Source organism: Mustela nivalis (genome assembly GCF_964662115.1).
Source record: "Mustela nivalis genome assembly, chromosome: 4".
Lineage (NCBI taxonomy): Eukaryota > Metazoa > Chordata > Mammalia > Carnivora > Mustelidae > Mustela > Mustela nivalis.
Genome location: NC_139023.1, coordinates 144,595,705 through 144,622,222, shown reverse-complemented (window position 1 = coordinate 144,622,222; position 26,518 = coordinate 144,595,705). Strand labels below are relative to the sequence as shown.

Genomic DNA, 26,518 nt, shown 5'->3' with positions numbered 1-26,518 from the left:
AGTTTAATCAGCAACTTATGAACTCAAGTAGAAAAACAAACACACATTGCTAAACTGGTAGAATCATCAAAGTTAGTGGGACTAAATTCGTTCTTATGGAAGATATCCCCAGGCATCATCTATGATGTCTACTACTCTGCAAATCTAAAACCCTCCTTGATTTGAGACTTGGTTACTTAATTTGTTCAATTTAGAAAGAGCTGGTTTATGCTGTGGGTATTTATAGTAAATTGCATAACTGCAGTGGCATATAATATATATTTTGGAATAACTCACGTTGTTTTTTTTTTTTTTTAACTTTTTTAAAGATTTTTTATTTATTTGACAGAGAGAGAGATCACAAGCAGGCAGAGAGGCAGGCAGAGAGAGAGGGGGGAGGAAGCAGGCTTCCTGCTGAGCAGAGAGCCTGATGTGGGACTCGATCCCAGGACCTTGGGATCATGACCTGAGCCGAAGGCAGAGGCTTTAACCCACTGAGCCACCCAGGCGCCCCACTCACGTTGATTTTTAATAAGAAAAGATTCTTAGGTATCTTTATAATTACAAAGTTGTCTTTGCTATTACAGGATAAACAGAACAAAAAGTTGATTTCTGATCCTTGCAATTACTTGCATTTCATAGTTTGCCGCTTCTTAAAATGAAATTACCTTGGGTATAGTTTAGTAGAAAAGATGATGCAAATGTCCACATTTTAACTAACTCAGTCAACTCTTATACTTAGAAAATGACAGTATTAAGTAAATAAATCCTACTTTTAACTCATAATAAAGGGTAAGATTAGCTCAACGTTACAGTAAAATATATTGGCAAAAAGTATTCAATCTAACATTTGAATGTGACAGATCCCATGGTTTCTTTCATCTGGCATCAACTACTATAAATCAAACATAAAAAACAAAGGACATTAAATCATAAATATGTAACTGATGTCTTCTTAAGGAACAGACACACAGGATAAAGTCACTGAGCACATATAAGATGAAGCTCAATATTATTTTCTAATGAAATTAACATTCAAAATGAGTTTGGGGGACACAATTCACAATTTCTTCCACTTTGCTCCAGAGGAGACGGAGGGGATAGCAAAAATGTTCCATCTTCCAACTTACTTATGAACAGGATGAGAATAAGGCTGAATTTATCCAGGTCAATATTTGGGTTCGAGAACGTGTCGCAGAAGGTGGTGTAGATGATCATGAGGAGGACACTGCTGCTGATAGCACCAAAAGGCGGCTTCTTTCTTTCAAGCCAATCCTTGATGTATCTTCGGACAATCTGAAATACAGAGATCAACAGGTTGCCTTTTTTCAAAGATGTAGGGAGTTGAGTTGGGCATCGCAAAGTGATTCTGACAGCAGAAAGACATAAAGGAAAGAGAATAATTTGGATGATGGCCACAGTGGATTTCAAAGCTTCCATGCCACACCACTCTTCTTCTGGGGGATTTCGCATTTGTAGTGCAACTTCCACTGGTGTCCATAATGAGAGTAGATTTTCAACTGCATTCAAATCCATCCTTAATCATGCCAAATGCTCTTTGCTAGCTGTCACTGAGACATGCCCATTAAGCCTCCCCAAAGTTTATCTCCTCTGCTGATCCTAATGGATGTGTGTAATTATCATAGTCCCCTTTGCCTCAACAGACAATTCCAAGTGCAACTTTGGGAATCTTAAAAATCTGACATCTTCAAGAATTTCAAGACAGTAGGTAATCGAAAGTGATCCATGGAACATATTAATATTTAAAATGCAAGCAATGCACCAGAAGTTTTTAATTAAATTATAACTCATGCTTGAAAAGCAAAAGTGCATGTGTTGTGGGAGTTTAAATAATTCAAACTCTGAATATCTAGAGTTTTTGTGAATCCAAAGACAAATGCCATTTGCATGCTTTTAGAATTCCAGAATTAATACTTAAAAATGAATAAACCTGTCCTAACTCTCCTACAAAAGGACGAGTGAATAAAATTACATAGCAATCATCTCTTCTTTAAAAATCAAATCAGATATTTAAAATCAGGACAGGCTGAATATTGGTGATAACTTTTGCTTGGATATAAAAGTGAACCACTCTACTTAAAACCTTACACTTTTGAGAGAAGCTGAACAAACCCTGTAATAAGGACTATAGCTGAGACATACTAAGTTTCGAGTCACTCATTATTCTGCATAATTGAACATGAGATTTCACAACAGGCTGAATTACCATGATCCATTAGCAATAATGAGGTCAGGGAACTTCTCCTGACAAGGCTGATGGGGTTCTGTCATCTTCTGCTCTGTGGCTAAAAACGTTTAATTCACAATAGAACATACCTTCACAGATACTCAAAAACAAAGTAAGCTACTCTCAAGAGAACCGCTGAACAAATGGCTATTAGATCAACTTCATCCATTCTCAAGGACTCAGTAAGTGAAATACCAGTATTAATAAAGCAGATTCTAGCAGAAAGCTGACCAGTTGGTACGAAGTACCCCAAGAACAACACCTTGATGGCTGGGTGGGCTGGGAATGAAAGAGAAACTGTTTTGCTTTTTAATTTAATTTATCTTAATTTTTTCTTGGTGCTCCAAAATTCATTGTTTATGCACCACACCCAGTGCTCCATGCAATATGTGCCCTCCATAATACCCACCACCAGGCTCTCCCAAACCCCCACCCCTACCCCTCCAAAACCCTCAGTTCCTCAGAGTCCACAGTCTCTCATGGTTTGTTCCCCCCTCCGACTTGCTGAATGAAATAAGTTAAGCAGAGAGAGTCAATTACACATGGTTTCACTTACTTGTGAAGCATAAGGAATAACATGGAGGATATTGGGAGATGGAGAGGAGAAATGAGTTGGGGGGAATCAGAGGGGGAGAAACAGTGTTTTTTATATATGTAGACAAATAGTGGTTAAAGATTTAAAAAAAATTAAATCTAGTAACTAAAATTACACTGAATTTATAAAAAAAAAAAACTTGTGATTTTTCTTTTTGTAGATATGATCCCAAACCATAGTAATTTAGTTCCAGTGTTCATTTCTCTCCTTAAGGTTAAAATGAACTAAGGGATAGGGACACCTGGCTGGCTCAGTCGGTAGAGCATGGGACTCATGACCTCAGGGTTATGAGTTCAAACCCCACGTTGGGCATAGAGATTACTTAAGAAAACTGTAGTAAGATAGAGAGAAGTTAAGAGCAGTTCTGCCACACAATGTTAATGGGCTGATACATTAGAACACAAATTTTGGATAATAGTACTTGAGGTTCCCAGATGGCTCCATGTTCAGATATACCCCTGTGGGGGTAAGCTCTTCTCTTTTTGTTCAGAGAGACTTCATTTAAGAGGTTATTTCATATCTATTATATTTGGTAGCATGAAACTAGTAGTTGCCCAAATTTAATACAACTCAACTCCTTTAGGAAGCAAAATAAATGGAAATTACACAGAGTTATTGAAATTGATGCTGTCCTCCAATCTTGTTTCAATATACAATGATTAAAGAAACAAATGTCCTCTCTCTGCAATAGGTTATAGAATGTAAGATCCCAATTCCCAAAGCAGAAGTGTCTTCTACCACCACTGACCCCACTGACAAAATAAATAAGATAAATATGAATGAGGCATAACCTGGAAGTCAAAGCCATTTTAAAAACCAAGACAAATCTCTAATCATCAATCGACTTTATAAGCTGCAATTTGACTTAGTTAACCTAATTACCTCTTTCCTCAATACCAAGTACTCAGAGTCTCACAGTACAGTAGGACTCTTTCAGTATGGCAGGAAATATGGACTCCTAAGTCCTGCAACTTCTTACCCAAAACGCCTGTCTTCTAAACACATCAAAGTGTTAATGCTGGATACTTAATCTCAATAAAGAAAACAACTACAAAGTTGGAAATCGGACAGAGCCACAAGTTAAGCAATAACCCTAGCTGAAAACAGATCGTCTTTCACTGTTTTTAGTCTTGTAGTGATATTTGTCTGTGTTTTCTAAGCAAACCATTTTATAAGTTTGCCAGGCTCCACAGAGCTTTTCTACCTGCCTAAAATTAAATTCACAAAGAGGCTTCTTTTTGTAACCATGTACTGAGAAAAGTGTTAAAATCTCTCCTGAACTACTGGGCGAAGTAACATTGATATGTCTTAAAGATATGCTTTGGATATAAATGTCAGGAAACCCCATCTTCTCTTTGTTCAGCCACTTACACTTCTGATACAATTATCCTCCATTTATCAAGAATCGGTGTCATTTAAAAATTCTCCAAATTTCTTTGCCTTGTAGAAACACGTAATAACTTTCTAGGAAACAAGCCTTTGCTAGAGATAGCAACCCAACCTGATACAGGTGCCTCAGAATTCCCTCTTTGCAGGGAGGGGTGGGGAGAAAGTCAGGATGAGGTGGGAAAAGCCATTTTTTTTTTTTAAGATTTTTATTTATTTGACAGAGAGAGATCACAAGTAGGCAGAGAGGCAGGCAGAGAGAGAGGGGGAAGCAGGCTCCCAGTTGAGCAGAGAGCTCAATGTGGGGCTCAATCCCAGGACCCTGAGATCATGACCTGAGCCGAAGGCAGACGCTTAACCCAGTGAGCCACCCAGGGGCCCTGGGAAAAGGCATCTTGATAAGGTGGCCAGTTGTAGCTTTCTTCAGGATCCATACTAATTCATTTGCATTCAGAGATCACAGAAACTTAGGAATTCAACATTAGATGACAAATCCTCATTGACTTGCTGTTCCCCAAGGACTGAGAAGGAAAAACATCTTCCTCAGGAAACTTTATCATCTCACTTTCTTCATTTTGATTTTCTCTATTTTACATTAAACACCAGGAGAGCTTAAAGGGAAACTTAGATTTGAATGCCAGTACTTTTAATAAGCTGAGCCACATATCAATTATTATATAACCTCCTGGAAATCTGAGAAAATATGTCTTAGGTGACGAATGTTCATATACTGAGATAACTGAGATGTGTAATATCCATCATTTTAGTTTTCTCCAATTTTTTTCTGGGGCATTTTCTTGCTTTTCTCCCTTCTACTCTGTCTTTATATTTACAAATTGATTTTTGAGTGGAGATATGTGATAGATAGTTCTTCATATTAAGTCTGAGTTTTAAAGATTTATTTTTCTTCAAGGTGACTTGAGATTGTTTCTTCAAGTTTTATCCTCTATTCCACTGAATCTATACATTTACATAAAGTGGTTTGCTTTTTTCTTCAATCGTCTGTTGAAATGTATAGCCAGGGATACAAAATCAAATCCAATTATATTAACACTTTTCTTTAAAAATATTTTATTAAATATTGAGTAGATTCAAAATAATATCTAAAAAGTATAAACAGTCAAAGTACACGGGATATGGTAAACACCCATCATCTACTTAAGTATTATTTACATTGTCTCATGAGAGAAGTTGGGCAGATATTATCCTGCTCAGTTTACTTGAAAACAAAGGCAAGAGAGCTTGAAAAACTGGCATAAAATGTTAAAAAGTCATTGGGAGGAGGGTGTATGAGCAAAGAATATGACCTCAACCTCCTGAGGGAGGGAACAGGGCTTCGTGGTTAAAGGTATGTACTTTGGAGCTTCTTTCTTTGTAGTCTTGGGCAAATCTTTAACTTTCCTGTGCCTCATCTGTAAAATGGATCCAGCAGTAGTGGCAGTGAGGATTAAGTTATTCCATAAATGTAAAATGCTTTAGAACAAGGGCCTGTACCTGGAGAATAGTGGCTATTCTTATTTCCAAGTCCTGATTTGGTGCTATTTCTATCATACACTGTCTACCAGGATATCCCACTGCATAATTCAATAGCTCCTGTCCTCTCAGAGCAACTCAAGTGAAGCAATGAAAATAGTTCATACCTAGTATAATTTTAGAAATGTAAAATTTTACTAGCATTAATAACATTATCTTCAGCTTCAGCTGAAGATTACTTAATATGAAAAGTCAACCTAAAATTTTATTAGAATAAAGGTGGGGTTTAGCACACTGTTTTGAAAAATGTTTTTCAAAGGTGGTGGAAGTTCTAGTTTGTTAACATGTATTCATAAATCTCTCAATATAATGCATGAAATAAGTAATTGTCACAAGGATTTAGATGTATCGAAGGGTTTATCAGGAAAAAAGAAATATTGCAATGACACGTTTAATTTATTTCTAGAACTGACAGAAGATGCAATCTCTCAACCATCTATGGAAAGACATAGCTCATAGAGTCACAGCATCTTTGAGCTAGAAGATAACTCCTGTTCTACATATGAGGTAAGTGAGGGCCAGAAGTTGTATGCACGGTCAGGCAGTGGCAGAAATCAAACCAGACTCTGCATCACACTGCTGTCAGTCAATACTGAGTCCAACCAAAAAGAAGTACTGTATGGGGAAAACACAGAAAAACAGAATAAAATTAACTCTCAGTAACACAAGTAAAAAATTAAATAATGAAGCTTTATTATGACTAGAAGATTAAGGAAAACATTTTCACCTCTTCCTTCCTGGTCTTCTTCTCCCTCTAGTTCCCATTGTTTATTTAAAAGATAATGATTAAAAAATCTCTTTTTAAAAGATATACATACAAATCTAATAGAAATATACATCATGTGCCACCTCTCGTTACAATCAAGAGATGAGATTACCTTGCCTAGGTTCCTTTCTCTGAAGTAGTACATATGAGTCCTTCTAACAAGGTCCCCAAATACCACATCACAAAGTTTTGGTGGGTCAACTAATTGCAAACATATACAGAGATAAATGAACAGAAAAGGTCCCTGGTACCATAGAGCTTATATTCTACTTTAAGAAGATAAAAAGAAAGCAAAAACAAAAAACAAATCAACAAGAGGAAGATCATGGTCCTAAGCAGAGGTTTAAACTGGATGATACGACACTGATGATTGGGGAGCTACTGGAGCGGGGTAAGAAAAGGTCTTTCTGAGAAGGTGGACAGTGAGATGCTCCAAGCAGAAGGAACAGCTGGTACAGCTCATCATAGCTGGCAGGTTTGCAAAATACAAGCAAAGTCAGTGAGACCCAGGTGCAATGGGAAAGTGGGAGAGTATTAGGGAAGGACCTAAAATTACAAGAGAGCATGAAATAATCTTGTAAGGAAATACAGTAGGATTTCTAGGAAGTGTTTAGTGATATTTTAAATTGGGGGTCATAAATTTGAAACAAGGTGAGACCAATTATGTGTTTCTCTAGTAAAGCTGGAAATCTAGGTAAAATAGCAACAGATGTAGTGAAAAGAAAGGCCATGTGTACCCCAATGTTCACAGCAGCAATGGCCACAGTCCCCAAACTGTGGAAAGAGCCGAGATGCCCTTCAAGGGACGAATGGATAAAGAAGATATGGTCCATATATACAATGGAGTATTATGCCTCCATCAGAAAGGATCAATACTCAACTTTTGTATCAACATGGACAGGACTAGAGGAGATTATGCTCAGTGAAATAAGTCAAGCAGAGAGAGTCAATTCTCATATGGTTTCACTTACTTGTGGAGCATAAGGAATAACATGGAGGACATTAGAAGAAGGAAAGGAAACGTGAATTGGGGGAATCAGAGGGGGGAGGAAGCATGAGACTGAGGACTCTGAGAAACAAGCAGCATTTTGGAGGGGAGATGGGTGAGGACTTAGGTGAGCCTGGTGGTGGGTATTATGGAGGGCATGTATTGCATGGAGCACTGGGTATGGTGCATAAGCAATGAAGCTTGGAACACTGAAAAAATAAAATAAAATAAACTACTGGGGGCTCCATGAGGATAAATTTGAAGTTTTTTTCAGCCAGTGTTTTTATACAGTCCACATCCTACTTTAGAGTATATTTATTAAATATATTAATCATCTCTGCTTCTCAGGAGCTCCCGGATTAATTATAATCGCTCCTGATGAATATTATGAATCAAGTACCATATGAGCACTGGCATTTAGTCTAGAATGAGGCCGTCAGAGCAGGTCCACGGCACACCAAAGGACATTTTTGTACTGAGACTTTTTTTTTCTTTTAAGATTTTATTTATTTATTTGACAGAGATCACAATTAGGCAGAGAGGCAGGCAGAGAAGCAGGCTCCCTGCTGAGTAGAGAGCCTGATGTTGGGTTCAATCCCAGGGATCATGACCTGAGCCAAAGGCAGAGGCTTTAACCTATTGAGCCATCCAGGTGCCCCTTTGTGCTGAGTCTTAAGGAAGGAGTTTACTGGTAGGAAAGGCCAGTACCTAACTAAAGCTGAGTGGCAGGGGCAGTGAAGGGGCGTGGCCAGGCAAGAGAGTGGTGCAGGCCTGGTGCAGAAGGAAGGGGATGGTGGGAGGTGACAGGGAAGAAGCAGGGTGGGGCTAGACTGTGAGGGGTTTTGTGGGCCACACAAGGAATGGGCAAAAGGCAGCGGGGGCGGGGTGGGAGGGGAGGCCTTTTTAAGAAGAAGGACAACATTTGATTTTTTTAGGGCTTTCCTGGAGGCAGTGAAGACATTGACTAGGAATGAGGAGAGGCTCACAGAAGGGACAAGAGGTGCAATAATTTAGAAGAGAGGTGACGAAGTTGTGACATCCTCTCTGGCGTGTGGGTGTGGTTGCAGATGCCAGATGTGAACGACTTCTGCGGCAGAAATGGAGGCATGTAGTGATCGCCTGAATGTAAGGGAGTGAGGATGTACAGAAAAAGAGGAGGCAGGTGGTTTCTGAAGGTAGAGACTGGGGTATGATTATTAATTCCTAAAACTAGAATACAAGAGGTGGGCCAGTAGATGCAAATATGTTTTCCTCTTTGAGAAAAGCCATTAAAGGACTTTGCTAGTAGAAGGATTTTTAAAAACCACCTATATTACTTTTTGACTATTTTTACTATGTTATAATTTATTGTAATACTTTACTACTGGGCAAGCAATGATGAACACTCTAACAATATATTACTCTCTTGGGATATATATTCCTTTTTTTTTTAGATGTTTCATTTATTTATTTGTCAGGCAGAAGGAGAGAAAGAGAGAGCACACAAGCAGGCAGAGAGGTTGGCAGAGGCAGAGAGAGAAGCAGGCTCCCTGCCGAGCAAGGAGCCCATACGGGACTTGATCCCAGGACCCTGGGATCATGACCTGAGCAGAAGGCAGCAGCTTAACCCACTGAGCCACCCAGGTGTCCCGGGATATATATTCTTGATGACATAGCTTACATAACTATGTATGTAACTAAGTATACATATAACCATATATATATATATCTTTAAATATTAGACAAAGGTATTTTTTGTCTATATGTTTGAAGCCAAACATTTATTATCAACAGAGATATCTCCAAGATCCACAAAAAAAAAAAAAAAAAGAATGTGTGAGCCTCAGGTTATATAGAACTATTTTCAGAAATATATTCAGAACTATTTTCAGAAAAAAATAAGTATGGGTTTAAAGTAATAATAACCACAGCTTAAACTGTCCAGAGCTGAGAAGGGCATGCCTCTATACAACAGCATTTCCCTTACTGTTTATAAAACTCATCCATCATTCCCTCACTCACCCATTCCATACATTATTTATTGGTTACCTATCATCTGGGTATGGTGAACAAGACAAATATGAAGCTTACAGTCTAATGAGAGAGACAAACAGGCAAAGGCCAAGAAAGGAATCAAGGTGCTACGATAAAGACAATAAACAACCAGGGAAACATACTTCAGATAGGTGGTTCAAAAAAGGTATAAATTAAAGAGTCATATGAGGGGCGCTTGGGTGGCTCAGGGGGTTAAAGTCTCTGCCTTCAGCTCAGGTCATGATTTCCAGGGTCCTGGGATCGAGCCCCGCATCGGGTTCTCTGCTCAGTAGGGAGCCTGCTTCTCTCTCTCTCTCTGCCTGCCTCTCTGCCTACTTGTGATCTCTGCCTGTCAAATCAATAAATAAAATCTTTAAAAAATAAATAGAGTCACATGAACAATGAGTTGGGGTGGGGAGGTAGATGGGGAAGGATACTCTAAACAGAACAATTAAGTAGGAATTGAGAAAAGCTAGGGAAGTAAGAGTGTAGGAAAGTGGCAAAGAGGTTAGAGAGGTAAGGGACAACATTTAGCAGAAGACCTGTGATGTGAGCAGCACTGTAGAAGCATTTTTCCAAGTATTATTCTGTATTTAATTAAACGGTATTCTTTGAGTACCATTAAATCATTCTCTCTTCCCCTAAATTTAGTCCGTTTTCTAAGTATAACATTAAAATTTAAAAACAAAATGGAGACATGTAGCAGGTGCTGTGGGGTGTCACCTGGAATGAGGTGTTTGTTCCCACGTTGCAGGGCATGTTAGTTGTCCCAGAGATCCCTGATGAGTTCCTCTTTGGGAACTGCTACTCACACTGCAGACTCTGCCAAGGTCATACCTCTCAGGGCGAGTGGAGGGAAGCCAGTATCTAATGCCTCGTCAGTGCAAAAGTCTATTAAGACTCTGGTCCTCAGTGGGGTCAGTGCAGCTAGAAGCCTTTGCTGGAACTACATTGTCTTGCACCGTCTCCCTGTCCTACATTTCTTACTTTCCCAAAGGTGTTCATCCCAAGGGCTCTCCTCGAGGAAACTTCCTGTATAGAAACCTCTGTCTCACACTCTCTTTCCCAGAGAACCAAGCCTAAGACAGTGTGTAAATATTATATGTATATACATGTAACATGTGCACAGACATAATTTTTTTTCTATTTAATATATCAAAGAGTTGCTTCTCATTTAGTATTTATAGGGAATTTGACAATGATGATGATAGACACTATAGGGCACTTACCTGTGTCAGGCTCTGTGATGACAAAAACTTTACATGAATCCACATTTTAATTAATCCTCACAACAACTGCTTGAGATAGGTGGTATTATTATACAAGTTGGTAAATTATGAACTTGGAGCTAAGGAGATCAAATGACTTGTCTAAAGTCACACAGCAAATAAAAGGTAGAACTAAGAACTAGAGTCTAGTTGTTTTTTAATCAACGTTTGTGCTCATAACCATCCTGACATACTATTTTCCTAAGACTCACTCATTTTAGTGGTACAATTCTGTGCTCCATTCCTGTGTTTTTAAATTTGTATGTTATAATTCAATTACATGCTTATTAACTTGCTATAAGAGGTTAAATATAAGAATTTCTCCCATTAGTCTAATTCAATAAGAATGATAAAGGAAACTAAATTTTCTAAGATCTAATTTTAAGAGCTAATAGAATTAAGTGTTTATTTTATTAATTACATGATCACAAATATGATCACGGCTGTTGAAGGGGTCTACGAAGAAGCCAGCCAGCTAGATGCTTGTTGCCAACAACAGTTATAATGCTGAGACTATATCAGAAGGAGCAGAATAAGGAAATGATTTGCTAGGTATTTTTAAGCTAAATACATGGCTATGAAGTACAGATAATAAATTTTAAAAAATCAAGATTCTGTGCAGGCATCCCTATGTAAAGCTATCTGCAAAGCAGATTGATATTAAATAAAAAAAATAAAAAGTGGGAATATGGTGATGGATGAAACCTGGTGTTTCACAGTCTTTTATCTTTTCTTTAAATGTCTTTTTCTCTATCTTTTCTCTCAATTGTCCTGACATTGTATCAGAATTCACAATTTGACCAAAAAAACAAAAAAAAAGGCAGGTAAAATTGGAGATCTTACCTGTCCAATAATGAGAGGAACCACAACAGTCATAAAAAGCTGAGAAAAAATAGATGTAAAAGGCACAGAAGAGGAAGAGCCAAGCTGTAAAGCAAGAATATAAGAGGAGTTAGAATTACTTTGAATCAGTTACCCAATATTGCTGTTAACTAAATGATACAATAAATGAATCTCTTACAGGCACCAAAAATTTGGTAGCTATATACAAAAATCAAGTGAAGTTACTTTTTTTTCTAAATTTAGCACCCAATAGACTAAGTGCTTTACCTCTTAATTTTTATGAGAAACTACCATTGAGGAAAAATGATAACTATGGTTTTGTAATTAACTTACATTGCTTATTATTAACTACATTTCTGACTAGTAAAGTTATTCTGTGCTCGTACTGTTTATAATCATATGGCGTGATATTTCCCCATAGTTTGCGTACTCTTCTCTTTGTCCCAGCTGCAGATTCCTAAAACAAACAAGGGTATCTCTCATCATTCTCTTCTCAAGATCACATTTTCATCTGTGCAAATGAAATAGTTTCTAACTTTTCTATCCTTCAAAACAAAGGCAATGAATCTCACATACCTTTAAAAATGTACTCGTATACAAAATCTAGGAAATGGAAATTCCTGAAACACACATTATTTTTCAACCTAAAATTTCAATATATCCCTTCTAAATGTGTATGTTTTGACACTGCTCATAATTCCCATTTTTTCCTCCCTCTTCATTTTTTGGTTTGTTTTCACTAATGACTATTATCTCGGCCTCAGAAAGATTCTACTGCCAGGAGCACAGATAGTGTTTGCCTATAAACAGCCCCACACTCATGTTAGTCTCAACCACGAAGAATCGCAGGCTTCTTATTAATTTGTTAATGGCTTTCAAAACCTCCTTCTGGTTTTCAAACCTCTTTGGACAAACAATAGCCTGTCCCATAGATGTTTATCGTTTTTTATGAGTCCCTTTTGCAGTCAGGTTCTTCCAAGTCATCAATAACAATCTCCTGGGAAGTTGAAACTTACTTGCACCCTTCCTCTGTAGACCAAACCTCAATTTCCATATTTACCCCAGTTTAATTAAACTTGGAAATACCTTTTGGAAGACAAACGTTGTGAAAGACTTGGAGGTAGTGGTGACCAAGGGCACTGAATGTTAAATAAAACAAATGAAATCTCTAGATAAATGAAGTCAGTGGCTCAGAATAAAATGACGTGGGATCAGTGTTTTTGCTGGTTTCTAATTCCTGCATGAACTAGCTTACTGAAATCTTTTCCTCACCCTGGTGTATTCTATAAAAATCTGCCCCCATCCTCAGCCCCTCCGCGCATGTGCACAGGCTCAAGACGCCAAGAATGTATGTCCTTCCCATCAGGGGCTTGCCTTCACCTCATACTAGCTTCAGCACTGACCACTGGCTGTGAATTGAACTCATAAACACTGTAGCCTCTAAACTTTTCCTCCATAACCAATATAAATGAATGAAATGAAGAAAGACAAACAGAAAAAGTAAAACTGTGACAGAAACGTGAACGCACAGGATTCCAGGTGTGTTAAATGCCACATAGTTGTTAGATGTTTCCTTTTACACAAAGCCAAAGTATTAAAAGCTAATAATCACAACATATTGTAGAGCAATGATGTCTTTGAAGTGCAAGGCATTTAACAAATATATATTTCTTTCCACAAATAGTAACCCTAAGGATGCTCCTGAGGTAAGAATCAAACTTTTAAAAATGTATATTTTATGGCGAAATTGAGGGATTAGATGAATAGAAGAATAAATTTTAAAAAACAGGGTTTTCAAGTTCAAAAACATCCAGCTCAGGGTTCAATCCATAAGGTTCACAAGGTATGAAGAGAGGCAGTAGGATTCCAAGTGATAACCTTCAAGTAAAAGCTATCAATTCTTGCCTGGAATCTCACCGGTAATCTCGTGTATTTCAGTTTCCCTTTCTATCTCAACTCTACTGTTACTTAATGTGTTCTGAAAATGTTTTAATGAATAACCATATCAAGCTATATTCCCTCTGTAGGCCCAACGCTTAATCCAATACCTGAGAAAGAGTAAATTTGCAGATAATGAAGCTGTGCACAATGAACAAATGAAGTAATTTGTAAATATAAGGTGCTAAAAAGTGCCAAACTCTTATTCAAAATCATATCCCTATTTTCTTCTGAAGTTACAAAGATACGAAACTGAAAACTTCTTTTGAAGAGGATTTCTTTTTTTTTTTTTTTTTAAAGAGGTTTCTTTTGAAAACCTCTCAGGGGCGCCTGGATTGCTCAGTTGTGATTCCAGGGTCCGGGGATTGAGCCCCACATTGGGATCCCTGCTCAGTCAGGAGTCTGCTTCTCCCTCTCCCTCTGCCCCCACCCCCCGCTTGTGCTCTCTCTCTCTCACAGATAAAATATTGGGGCAAAAAAAAAAAAAAACTTATATTCAGGTGACGTTATACAGTCACTTAGCATTACTTTTTTTCACTACTTGTTTATCATAGCAACACAATTAATTCCAATATGCACCTAGAAACAAAGGGCCTTTAAATAAGACGAGAACCACGTGAAAAAGGATGCATGCATGTGTGCGTGTGCACACATGTGTGCATGTGTAAGAAGCTGAGTGAGGGTGGCTATATGTGTTCTCTGCCCTCAGTTCTCCTCCACAGCCCTCCTTACCTCCTTAAAGCTGCTCTGGAGGGGAAGACCTAAAACTGAACAGAATCCTAACTCTGCAAGAGATTTGGAGTCCCGTTCAGAAGAGTATGTTGCTTCTCAAACATATTCAAGCAACTCATCAGCCAAATTTACTCTGTGATCATAGTTCTCCTACACTGGAAGTTTTGGTGGTTTAACTAGAAAGTATTGTTGAAGAGCAGTTACCCCAGAAATCAAATAGAGAGAAGAGTTAAAACATCATTTATTAAGTTAATTTGGGGGTTATTTTTAATCCCAACTCTATCTAAAAGATTGCATTTGGGGATAAGAGAGGTAAAGGAGAATTCATGTCAACTTTGGTTTTAAAAATTTTTATCTATTTTAACTTCTCCATCCACCACACAATAGACCAACTGCATGTTCAATTTAAATTTTTTTTTAATTTAAATTTAATTTAGTTAACACATAGTGCATTATTAGTTTCAGGGGTAGAATTTCGTGATCATCAGTTGGGTATAACACCCAGTGCTCATTACATCACGTGCCCTCCTTGATGCCCATCACCCAATTACTCCACCTCCCCATCACCTCCCCTCTAACAACCCTCACTTTGTTCCCTAGAATTAAGAGTCTCTTATAGTTTGCCTCTCTTTCTATCTTATTTTATTGGGTATTCAGTGTTCAGAAGGCTTGTGTTCCTAGAAGTGATCTCCAAAGTCCCTTTGTCTTCTAAAACACCTATGATCTCTGGTCCACTCGATTATGAATGCAGGTTAGAGGAACCCTCTGCTTTGACAGATCAGAGACCAGAGCAAGCCAGCCAGGGATGTAATTAACAGAGTACATGAAGCCAGACTAGGTACACAGTGATGCTGGGGAGAAAATCCCATAGGATGACTCCCTTAGAAGTGGGTCTGAAAGGAAGGAAATCTCAGTTCTGATGTCTAACTTGGCCTAAGTCCTTTCTTTTGAATCGACAACCAGACCTGTCACTGTGGTCAGTGTGAAGATGCAGAGATACCCTTGGGGAAGTGCCTGACGCTATGAAGTATACCTTGGCATCCGGAAGAAAGAAGAACGAGCATCTGGCATAGGGTAACATATGAGAACATGACCAGGAAAGTAGCACACCGATCATTTTGTATGCAGAGTTGATTGTAACTAAAGCAGAAGGAAATATGTTGCCTGGTATATTTGGTTCCTCACATTTTAATGAAGACCCTGCCAGGGTTTCTGTTGTAAAGACCAGTGTGTTTATAAGAAGCATCCATAATTTATAACTTTGGATAGAGTTGCAGGTTTGGAGTAAGTATGTATCAGGCCAGGGCTCTGGGCTTCATGGAGCTAACCCTGGCAGATTTAAAGGGGATAGTCTCATACTGCCAACCCATATTATAAGATACACTGTGTTAAATGAACAATCTGGTCACTGGCTAATTTCCTTTAGGAATATGATGCTTTAAAGCACAGAACTCACAATCAGGTTTGTTTATTTGTTTTAATATCATGCTGAGAAGAAATGTTTTAGTGAAAAATATGTGGTTTAGGACCTTTGTATTTAATTATTCAAATAGTTACTGGTGCCTCCTGTGAGCCAGAAGCATGTTTTAGGGATTGGGAATCCAAGAGTGAACACAACACAAAACCCCTCCTCTCCAGGAGTTGCTTTTTAAAAGTTGAGGTGTACGGGCACCTGGGTGGCTCAGTAGGTTAAGCATCTGACTCATGATTTCAGCTCAGATCATGATCTCAGGCTTGAGATCGGGCTCTATGCTGAGCGTGGTGCCTGCTTGGGGTTCTCTCTCTCCTCCTCTGTCCCTCCTCCCCCTGATTGAGCTCTCTCTCTCAAAAAAAAATTCTCTTTAAATATTAAAAAAAAAAGTTGAGGCACGTATGCATGTCCACCCACCATCGAGTTCCTTTCCATAGAACACCTTCCCCCACCTGTAAATGGAAGAGTTCTAGTCTTTGTCTAAGAGTTAGTTCAATAACTACTTTAGAAATTCTTTCCAAACCCTCCTCTTGAGTTGCAGACTTGGTTTCTTTTGTGGCTCTGCATTTATACTGTTCCCCTCAGGGTCTTCGGTTGCTCCTGTGTACAAATCTGTCTCTCAGTAAACTGTATATTCCAGAAGGTCAGGGACAGGTATCTTATCCATGTTTATATTCCCAGGGCCCAGCATACTGCCTACACTTTACATCTAGGGCAGTGGTTCTCACTGTAGCACACCAGAAACACCTACAGGGCTTCTTAAAACAGATTTCTTGGCCCCACTTTGAGAGAGGGATGAGGAGGATGTCGAGAGTGTGCATTCGAATATGGCTCCATTGATGCTGATGGTGCTGGGCTTGGGGTCGCCCCTTGAGAATCACTCATTTAGTACACTGTAGGTATTCAACAACAGATGTGAGTTCAGTTGATGAATGCCTACCATACACAGGTAGAAAAAGAGGCCTGACAATGTTTTCTTTTCTTTCCATCCTTCCAACTCACAAGTAAATTACCGAGCCCTACCCTAGGAAAGGATCCGTTGCCTGGCCTCCCAACCATGTCCTGTAATTACAATAATGACAACTTTTTTTGAGTATTCTCTATGAGCCAGACACTGCTCTAAAAGCTTGATGTGGGGCACCTGGGTGGCTCAGTGGGTTGAGGCCTCTGCCTTTGGCTCAGGTCATGTTCCCAGGTCCCGGGATCGAGTCCCTGCTGAGCAGGGAGCCGCCGCCCCCCTCTCTCTCTACCTGCCTCTCTGCCTACTTGTGATCTCTGTCTGTCAAATAAATAAATAAAGTCTTTAAAAAATAAAAAAATAAATAAATAAAAATAAAAGCTTGATGTGTGTCGGAAAATTTAACCCTCACAGCAACTCCTCCAGGTAGGTCTTACTAGCACCTGTATTTTCATATCTGAGAACTGCTAGACAAGGTCATTAGCTAGAGAGTGACAGAGCCAGGATCTAAACCTGAAAGTGTCACTTCACAGCCCTCATACTTAATTCTTACAGTCTACTGCATATTAATTACAAAAGGTACAGAAGAGTGAAATGGGGGAAGGGGGCAGAGTGGAAGCCAAAGCTGGGCTCCCCCTTTCTTGCCTATGTGAGAGCAAGAGGGAGTATATGTGTGTGCACGTGTGTGTGGTGCCTGCATGAAGGTAGGGAACCGGAGGGCAGGCAGAAGCAAGAAGAGGGAGGAGGAAGCAAAAGGAGGGGTGGGGAGAAACTCGGTAAGTAGTAGTTGATGATGCAGCCTTTCTCAATTAGGTGTCCAGATTTGAGTACAAAACACACTGAATTATTTGAGTGACTATCTTCTCTACTCTGTCAAGGATGATACCTAGCTAGCACCAGAGTGAACGCATCAGAAAGATTTCATCCAATACACACAATGGATGTCATAGGGCATAGTTAGAAAATTAAAAATAATTTTCTAAGCTGGCAGACAAAGGCTGAATGGAAGCAGGATTGACTGTTATCCATTCAATTTAGAAACTGCTTGATTTGGAAAGAATCTGGGGGTCCAGTGGGTACAATATTATGGAGCCAACCAAGACTCAGAAAGACAAATAAGTAACAATTCTTGATGGAGACGCTGACTGCCTGTAAAATCATAGTTATCAACCTAGAGTTAGAAAACAGATGGTGCGTTTTAAATCACTTCTGTAAGTGAGCTGACCTGTAAATTGTCATTAATGCACCAGGTCTTCACTTGCTCTGCTGTGTAATCAGCCTTTTATCTCCTACCAGGGAAATCCATTAGCCACAGGCGTCTCTACTATTCGTGTCTCTTCTCAGCTATTAAGACATTATTGTATTAAATAATTCACCCTTGGTGATTGGTCTTTGCTTTCATTAGTACCACATTCAGGGAAAATATAATAACAGATATTTAGTTTATACTGTAGAATGATGAATGGTAAATCTCTTCTGTGAGAAAATCAGGAAGAAGCCGCTTCAGATACAGAGCAGGATTTGTTCACTTCCTGCCCAATTTCCACCCTCTGCTCTGGCCCTCAGAGCCCACCCTTGGGAGGGGGAAAAGGAGGGAGCTCGCCTCCTATGGGCTCAAACTTTGTCTCCCTACACAGACACACACATAAATACCTGTCTCCTTCCTGTCGCAAAGACAAGCATTCAGACAGAATAAGGGAGAGTGTCCCCAGGCCCCAGTCCCCCAAATCCTTCTAGAGTTTCATCCTTCCCTAGAAACTACAGTTCAGCTTTTCTTTCATTCCTGCTGCCCTTTCTCTTGCAGGGAAACATGCAAACCACACTGATTACTCACACAAAATCAATGACTTCAATGTACACCAGCTGGCAGGCTCAATGTAAAGATGACAATGATTTCTATCAAAATTAAAATATGATTGTTAAATACCCATATCGATTCAGCCACATGCATGAAGCTAAAATTGGGTTAGTGCATGGAAGGTATATATACTTAGTAGAGGAAATGAGCCTTTTTATATAGAGATACATGGTATTTTTCTTTCTTTGAGAGATAAAGAAAAAATAGGCTTTTGATAATCTTTAAAGGTAAAAAGTTATGTAAAATTTTTCCTTTTGTGATATGCAAATTTAAAACACAGGATTATCTTCCATTAACTGATGGAAACTGTGTGCAATTATAAATTCTGGTTACTCAAACCACACAGGTTATTTAGTAAAATGTGCTCGAAAGAACTGGAAAATGGTTTATCCTAACCCAAAAAGAAAACGTGTGGAGAGATGGGCTTCCGGGACATGGAGGGCTGGAGAGAGAGATATTCAGAGGCACATGGGAACAAACTTTGCTCCTGATTCCCTGACCACAGAATTTGGTCTTGTCAATCTGTTTGGTTCAGGAACCAAAGAGCCTACTGTTGCCAAAGAGTCCCTTAAGTGGAGCAAATATGCAAGTTGCCCCAGAAGAGTGCTCTAAGCCTGGGGACCAAAGGACAAGAGCGGCATAGGGATGCAGTGTCCTTTTCAGTCTGGCCATACCCCACCTGCTCAGGGAGCACCAGGAGCAGCAGCAGCTGGTGCTGAGGAGGGAAGCAAGAGCTAAAGGAAAAGCCTGGCTTTCCTCCAGTGTTACTGGTCCCTTCAGTTAAGTCTAAGAAGTCCCAGACCAGCAGAGGCATTGGCCTCTCTGGGTCAGTGATCCTGGAAAGGGAGAAGGGGTTTATCAATGTTACCTCTGGAGCACTCGAAAATGGTTTACGAGGTGCTCCCCCTCACCCATTATGGTTCAGTAAGATCTAGGAGGAGTCCTTTGCATGAGCATTTGCAAAAGACTCCACAGATTATTTTGCTTTACAAAATTCTCTCTGTGTGAGAACGATTTCTGAGCACAAAGATAAGCTACTCTCAAGTTCAAGAGGAGGTCTGTCTTCACTGGCTTTAGGGACACTCTTGGGCACAAGGTGGAGACTGGTTCAGTGTGAAGCAAATGGCTAGTTTCTCTTTAAGTGCTTTCTGTTTTATGACTTTGTACATCACACACGTATGTGACCATCAATTATGCAACCATCATTGGGAACATATTACAAAAAATAATCAGAGTATTATACATGACACTAATGGCTGTATTCATTTGTTTCTGTTTATATTGATGGGACTAAAACTGCAATAATTTTCTATCACAGATGGCCAATTACTAGGGAAACTAATGATGATTGTAGCCTTGAAAGCTGTCACTGACCTGTCTCCCCTACCCTGGCTCTCTCTCTAACATGAACTCTTGAACCATGTAGTCTGAACCGTGTAGGTTAGCAGTGAATTTTTTCCTCTAAATTTCTCCCGTGTTCTTTGTTCTTGTTTACCTAAATAAGCCTTAAGTTTCTTCAAGATGATAATTATGCCTTCTTTTTTGTCTTTCCTATGTTACCTACAATATCCATGGTCAAGAAATAATAACTGAGAGCTGGTAGTCTGTCTTAAAATAAACCTTCTCCTTAGAGCCTTGCTTTGAAAGCTTAATTTGGAAAGGAACATTCAAAGGGACACAGAGCCTGGCTGACAGTCCCTCGTGTTCTTTACTAGTTGCGTAGCCTCTGATGAGTTACAAAACCTCTTTGAGTCTAACTTTTCTCATACAAGATGAGGATAATATGTCTAAAGGGAGTCAAGGGATTACGTGTGAAGTATATTTTATAGCCACTTGATAAGAATTATTCTCTTTCCTCCCACTTCCCCCTCTCCTCCCTAAAAAAACAAGGTTTCTTAGACGGTGTGGTGGGAATTCAAGCCTACTGAATTTAAGAACCACTGAAATGGAAAGTATCAGGAGAGAGGGTCACATCAGTGGAACATAAGTTTCTGAGTTAGTTCAGAAAGATCCTGCTGTGCATGTATGTGAGTGTACATCTGGGTTTGTATGTGTGTGTGTATATGTGTAATTATCATAATGCCTCATAAATACCTGCTTGAAGAGAGGCCGGCTTCCTAAGAAATCGAGTCATATCCAATCACGTGACAGGACGTCAGAACTAGCAGTTCTCCCACTTACGTCAGAGGTGCTTACCTGCTACTGAACAGGTAAGCGTGTAGGTGAATGTTTATCAAATATCCTAAGATACTGATGTGACCATCCCCGTGAATGAAGATGGTCTGATCTATGACTTTGAGGGCATGACTTATAGCAGTGGTCTCAATTTGGACTCTGAATGTTTCCAGAGGCCTTGATGTTCAATGACCTTTACGGCTGGGGTGGAAGTGAACGAGGCCTTGATCTGTCCTCTTAATGGCACAAGCTCGAAGTGTTCCTGACCTTCCCCTGCCAAACATAAACTTATTTAAAGACATTGGTGGTCTATAGAATTATGGAAATTAAGACCATGAACATGGTCTCTAATATATGGTTTCTTTAGATCACAACTGCATTGAATTAGACGGACCTATTCTATGGTAAGAAGATGGTTATGTCCACCTTTGTCTTAACTCTCAGAGGAAGTGAAAAAGTTCACATTGTTTCCTTTCATTCCTTAGAGTAAGCAAGATGGGGTTGGTTAGATGCTGTGGGGTTGCAGCTAAGGAGGCTTCAGGGGAGCTGGAGTCCACAGAAGTGGGAGCTTCACTCTGCCCCATTGACCTTCCCAGGGCGGTTGACTCGGATTTCAAACCTGACAGGCTGACCTCACCACCTACATGCTGAACTTAGGGCTCTGGCCTCTTCACCTTAGCTACCACACTCCACTCTAATTCCAGCTCTAAAATCTCTCCTTCAGTGTTCTCTACTATTGGCTGCTGCACAAAGACTGTAATAATCGCTGGTAAACAACCATATCAAAGGAAGGGAAAGTCATGGAAAGTTTTGAAGTGATGTTAGACATAACAGAATCAGAGCCATGCATATGAAAAAATCTGAAGTAGGAGATCCTTTGAGAAACATCAGAAGTTTCCATCTAACCTTCTCTTTTTCCTCAAATTAAGTTTCCTTTCAGTACAAAATTCTCTGTAACCGCCCCCCCCACACTTCTTCTATTAAATGAAATGTTTTCTATTTTAGCAATCTCCTTTGAAATATTTTGATACTTGTGATACTTAACAATTTCTGGCTTAGATTTTAATTGCCTATGAATGTATTCTATCTTCTCTATTAAACCATAAATTCTCTGAGAGAAGGATCAATGTCAGATTGATCTCTATAATATTCACTGTGCACAGTAGGCATTAAAACACTGAATAAAAGAATGGATGTTTTACTTAATATTATTGAAAAAAAAACTGTAAATTCTTTCTCATAGCAAATATGAGGTAAAATTTTATGCACCAGGCTGAGACCCTAACCTTCTATCCACTCACTTATCATCTGAACCACTCTAACCACTCCTTACTCACTCACCCTTCTATTCCCCTCCTTCCAAGAAACATTTATTGAATATTTGGCATTGGAGATAAGGTAATGAATAAGGCATGCCTGGTTCCTGGCCTGGCAGAACTTCAAATCTAGTGGATGCTTACCACTTGGCACGTTGCTTTGTAAGGGAAATTAACATGGAATTCCAAGGAATGGGTGACAACGGCAGTTTTAAAAGCTGGTGGAGGCTTCATTTATCCTTACAACAGAACTCCATGGACCGGTGTATAGCTACTGACAACATAAAGACAATAATTTCCAGTCCTGCCAATATCAGCAGTGTATTATCAAGAAAACCAAGATAGTCTATGTAGAAGCACTTTAAATCTTAGGAGGAAATGGTCATATTTCAGGAAAAGTTTTACTGCTCTCACGATCAGCCATGGTAAACACTGGACTTATTTAGATGTAGATTATAAGATTCTACACTATAAATCATTGTAGAACCTTAAAGGTTAAGTTTTAAGGCTCAGCCCACCATTAAGGTCTGGGCTAGTTGGACTGTTGCTGCATCTCAGATAAGCATTTCTACAGAATCTTGACCTCCTTCCTGGAATTACTGTCTATTTTCCTCTCTAAAGCGTCAAATGTAAATAATTAGCAGTTGCATGGTTCTTTATAACTTACAGCACGTTTTCACATAAATTAACTCACTTCATCTTATCGTAATCCTCATTTTACAGAGGAAAAAACTGAAGCTGAAAGGGATTAAGGAAAACCCACTGTTACACAACAATCTGGCTGCAGACTGAGCCACATTTCTAAGCCTCTCACCATACCATGCTATCTCTACACACAGATTGTGAGGAAAGGGAAGCCAGGGCCTTCAAGATGGCCTTATAATAAAGGAATGAATGCCTAAAGGTAGAGTATGTAACCAGGAAATACCAGTCTTAAAAGAGACCTAACCCAACTCTTGGGACAGATGCATTCATTCATCTGTCCATCTCAGATGTGGTACAGTAAGAAATGTTATATATTCGGTCTTCATCCTAGCATAGAGCTTCCAAAACCATGTAACTTCCTGAGTCACAGGGGTGATAGGAGCATCTTTTACTATAATATTTGGATTTTGTCCCAGTTCCCAGCACAAGGGGTTTGGAGAGTTCCTGCATTGGTGAACGCATCCATATGCATGTGGTTAGTACACCCCCAAACTCCATGGGGACATAAGATCCTGCACTTGGGACCCTTCTAAACCTTGCCCTATGTACCTCTGCACCTGTCTTCTCATTTGTATTCTTTTTTTTTTTTCTTAAGATTTTTATTTATTTATCTGAGAGAGAGAGATAACGGACATGAGCCAGGGGGAGGGGAAGTGGGAGAAGCATACTCCCCACTGAGCAGGGAGCCCGATGCGGGGCTTGACTCCGGGACTCCAGGTATAATATCATGTAAAATAAACTGGCAGTAGCAGGTAAATGTTTCCCTGCATTGTGAGCCATAATAACAGCAAATTATCAAACCTGGGTTGGGGGTCATGGGATCCTCTGAAGCCAAGTCAGACAGAAGTGTGAGTATCTTGGAGACCCACTACTTGGTTCTGGAAGTGGGGGGCAGTCTTGTGGAAGTGAGCCCTTTACCTGTGGGGGTCTGTGCTAACTCTGCAGTGTAAAAACTGCAGGACATTCGCTTGGTATCCACAGATAACTGGAGAATTGCTTGGCGTGGAAACCGCACACATTTGGTGTGAGAAGTGCTGTGAGTACAGAAACATTTTCCTTGACCAGCCATCCATTCAGAAAATGTGTTTGAGTGGCTTCCATGGATCGTCACTATTTTGGGCACTGGGGTTACGGCAGTGACCAGAACAGATAAAATCCCTGTTTTTCTGTGATGCTTATGTTCTAGTTAGGAAGAGAGACAATAAACAGGTTAACAAATGATGAAGATGTCATGTGATAATAAATGCTAAAAAGAACGATGAAGGATGATAGGTGGGGAGAGACTGGTGGAGACAGGGTATATTGTTCTACATGAAGTAGTTAGGAAAGGATTCTCTCCTAAAATGGCATTTGATTGGAGACCAGAGATGAAAGTGAAGGACAGAGCCATGTGGATATCTGAGTGGAAAATCAGGTTGAGCCAATGCCAAGTGTAAAGACTCAGGATGGTTCTTAGTGCTACCAGAGCATCCAAGTATCTTTGCCGTAGAACTATTTCATATCTTTTCCTCTCTCATCAAATCTCCAAAACCTTCTTGCCTTTTTTTTTTTTTTTTTTGGTCCTCCATGCCTAACTTCACTTGCCATTTCACCGGGAAAATATAAACAATCATAAGAGACTCCTATAGTTACACAAACAAATTTACTTGTATCTTTGCCATTATCCCATGGATTCCCTCCTATTACTATGGATGAACTACCTGTGCTTAGGAGGTCATACTCTTCCTTTCTGCACTAGAACTCACCTTCTTTCTCCTACTCAAAGACATGGGTCCACAAATTTTCTGTTCTTTTTTTTTTTTTATTTCCCTGTATGAATTGTTTCTTCTCTAACTGAATTAATGTGTCAATACAAATATCCTAGTAATTTTCCCAACTTAAAAACAGATCCTACATTAACTTTGTTCTGTCCCATTTTCTGCATACTTTATAACAGAATGCCTCAAAAGAGTTAGTGATTATCACTGTCTTTAACTCTTTTTCATTCATTCTTGAACTGACTTTAGGTATTTACCTCCACAACTCTGCTGAAATAGCTCCTGCTGGGGTCCCCACTGACCTCCATCTTGTTAAAACCAGTTGATTCTCATTATATCTGAACTATTAGCACCATTTGAAGTAGTTGATCACTCTCCCTTTTTTGAAACACATTCTCTAGTAGCTTCTAGGACACCAAAACCTTTTGGTGTTCTTCCTAAGCAAAGTGGATATCCCCAGTAGTCTTTGCTGAGTTTTTAAAAAAATGTAATTTAATTTTTTTTTCAGTGTTCCAAAACTCATTGTTTATGTACCATATCCAATGCTCCATGCAATACAGGCCCTCCTTAATACCCACCACCAGGCTCACCCAACCCCCCCCAACCCTCCCCTCCAAAACCCTCAGTTTGTTTCTAAGAGTCCACAGTCTCTCGTGGTTTGTCTCCCCCTCCGATTTCCCCCAACTCACTTCTCCTCTCCAACTCCCAACATCCTCCATGTTATTCCTTATAATACACAAGTAAGTGAAACCATATGATAATTGACTCTCTCTGCTTGATTTATTTCACTCAGCATAATCTCTTCCAGTCCTGTCCATGTTGATACAAAAGTTGGATATTCATACTTTCTGATAGAGGCATAATATTCCATTGTATATAAATGACCATATCTTCTTTATCCATTCATCTGTTGAAGGGCATCTTGGTTCTTAAAACAGTTTGGCGACTGCAGACATTGCTGCTATGAACAGTGGGGGGCAGATGGCCTTTCTCTTCACTACATCTGTATCTTTGGGGTAAATACCCAGTAGTGCAATTGCAGGGTCATAGGGTAGCTCTACTTTTAATTTCTTAAGGAATCTCCACACTGTTTTCTGAAGTGGCTGCACCAACTTGCATTCCCACCAACAGTGGAAGAGGGTTCTCCTTTCTCCACATTCTCTCCAATACTTGTTGTTTACTGTCTTGTTGATTTTGGCCATTCTAATTAGTGTAAGGTGGTATCTCAATGTGGTTTTGATTTGACGCTCCCTGATTGCTAATGATAATGAACATCTAACCATGTGTCTGTTAGCCATTTGTAGGTGTTCTTTGGAGAAGTGTCTGTTCATGTCTTCTGCCCATTTTTTCACATGATTATCTGTTTTGTGTGTGTTTAGTTTGAGGAGTTCTTTATAGATCTTGGATATCAGCCCTTTGTCTGTAGTGTCATTTGCGAATATCTTCTCCCATTCTGTGGATTTGTCTCTTTGTTTTGTTGACTGTTTCCTTTTGCTGTGCAGACGCTTTTGATCTTGATGAAGTCCCAAAAATTCATTTTTGCTTTTGTTTCCTTTGCCTTTGGAGACACGTCTAGAAAGAAGTTGGTGTGGCTAATGTCAAAGTGGTTATTGCCTATGTTCTCCTCTAGGATTTTGATAGATTCCTGCCTTATGTTGATGTCTTTTATCCATTTCGAATTTATCTTTGTCTATGGTGTAAGAGAATGGTTGAGTTTCTTTTTTTTATACATAGCTGTCCAATTTTCCCAGCACTGTTTATTGAAGAGACTGTCTTTTGTCCACTGTATTTTTTTTCCTGCTTTGTCAAAGATTATTTGACCATAGGGTTGAGGGTCCCTATCTGGGCTCTCTATTCTGTTCCACTGGTCTATGTGTCTGTTTTTGTGCCAGTATCATGCTATCTTGGTGATCACAGCCTTGTAGTAAAGCTTGAAATCAGGCAACACAATGCCCCCAGTTTTGTTTTTCTTTTCCAATATTTCCTTAG

General features: G+C 39.4%; 1 protein-coding gene and 1 long non-coding RNA gene across 8 annotated transcripts in view; one reads left to right on the top strand and one right to left on the bottom strand.

Annotated features, from left to right (window-relative positions):
- SLC10A7 (solute carrier family 10 member 7) overlaps positions 1–26,518 on the bottom strand; it is a 251,975-nt gene that overhangs the window by 40,380 nt on the left and 185,077 nt on the right. For 4 of the 6 annotated variants that reach the window (XR_014311044.1, XR_014311045.1, XM_082728236.1 and 1 more), the window contains 2 exons: positions 11,620–11,703; positions 1,110–1,275 (listed from right to left, as the gene is read on the bottom strand). Coding sequence is in view for 4 of the 6 variants with exons in the window: in XM_082728236.1 (XP_082584362.1) it covers positions 1,110–1,275; positions 11,620–11,703 (250 nt within the window). In the remaining 2 variants the exon portion in view is untranslated. The remainder of the gene's footprint in view (positions 1–1,109; positions 1,276–11,619; positions 11,704–26,518) is intronic. The other 2 variants (XM_082728238.1, XM_082728239.1) reach the window with 1 other exon arrangement.
- LOC309863439 overlaps positions 1–26,518 on the top strand; it is a 92,092-nt gene that overhangs the window by 6,379 nt on the left and 59,195 nt on the right. The window contains exons 2-4 of one of the 2 annotated variants that reach the window (XR_014311047.1): positions 6,148–6,248; positions 20,683–20,786; positions 23,754–23,808. This is a non-coding gene — a long non-coding RNA (uncharacterized lncRNA). The remainder of the gene's footprint in view (positions 1–6,147; positions 6,249–20,682; positions 20,787–23,753; positions 23,809–26,518) is intronic. The other variant, XR_014311046.1, reaches the window with a different exon arrangement.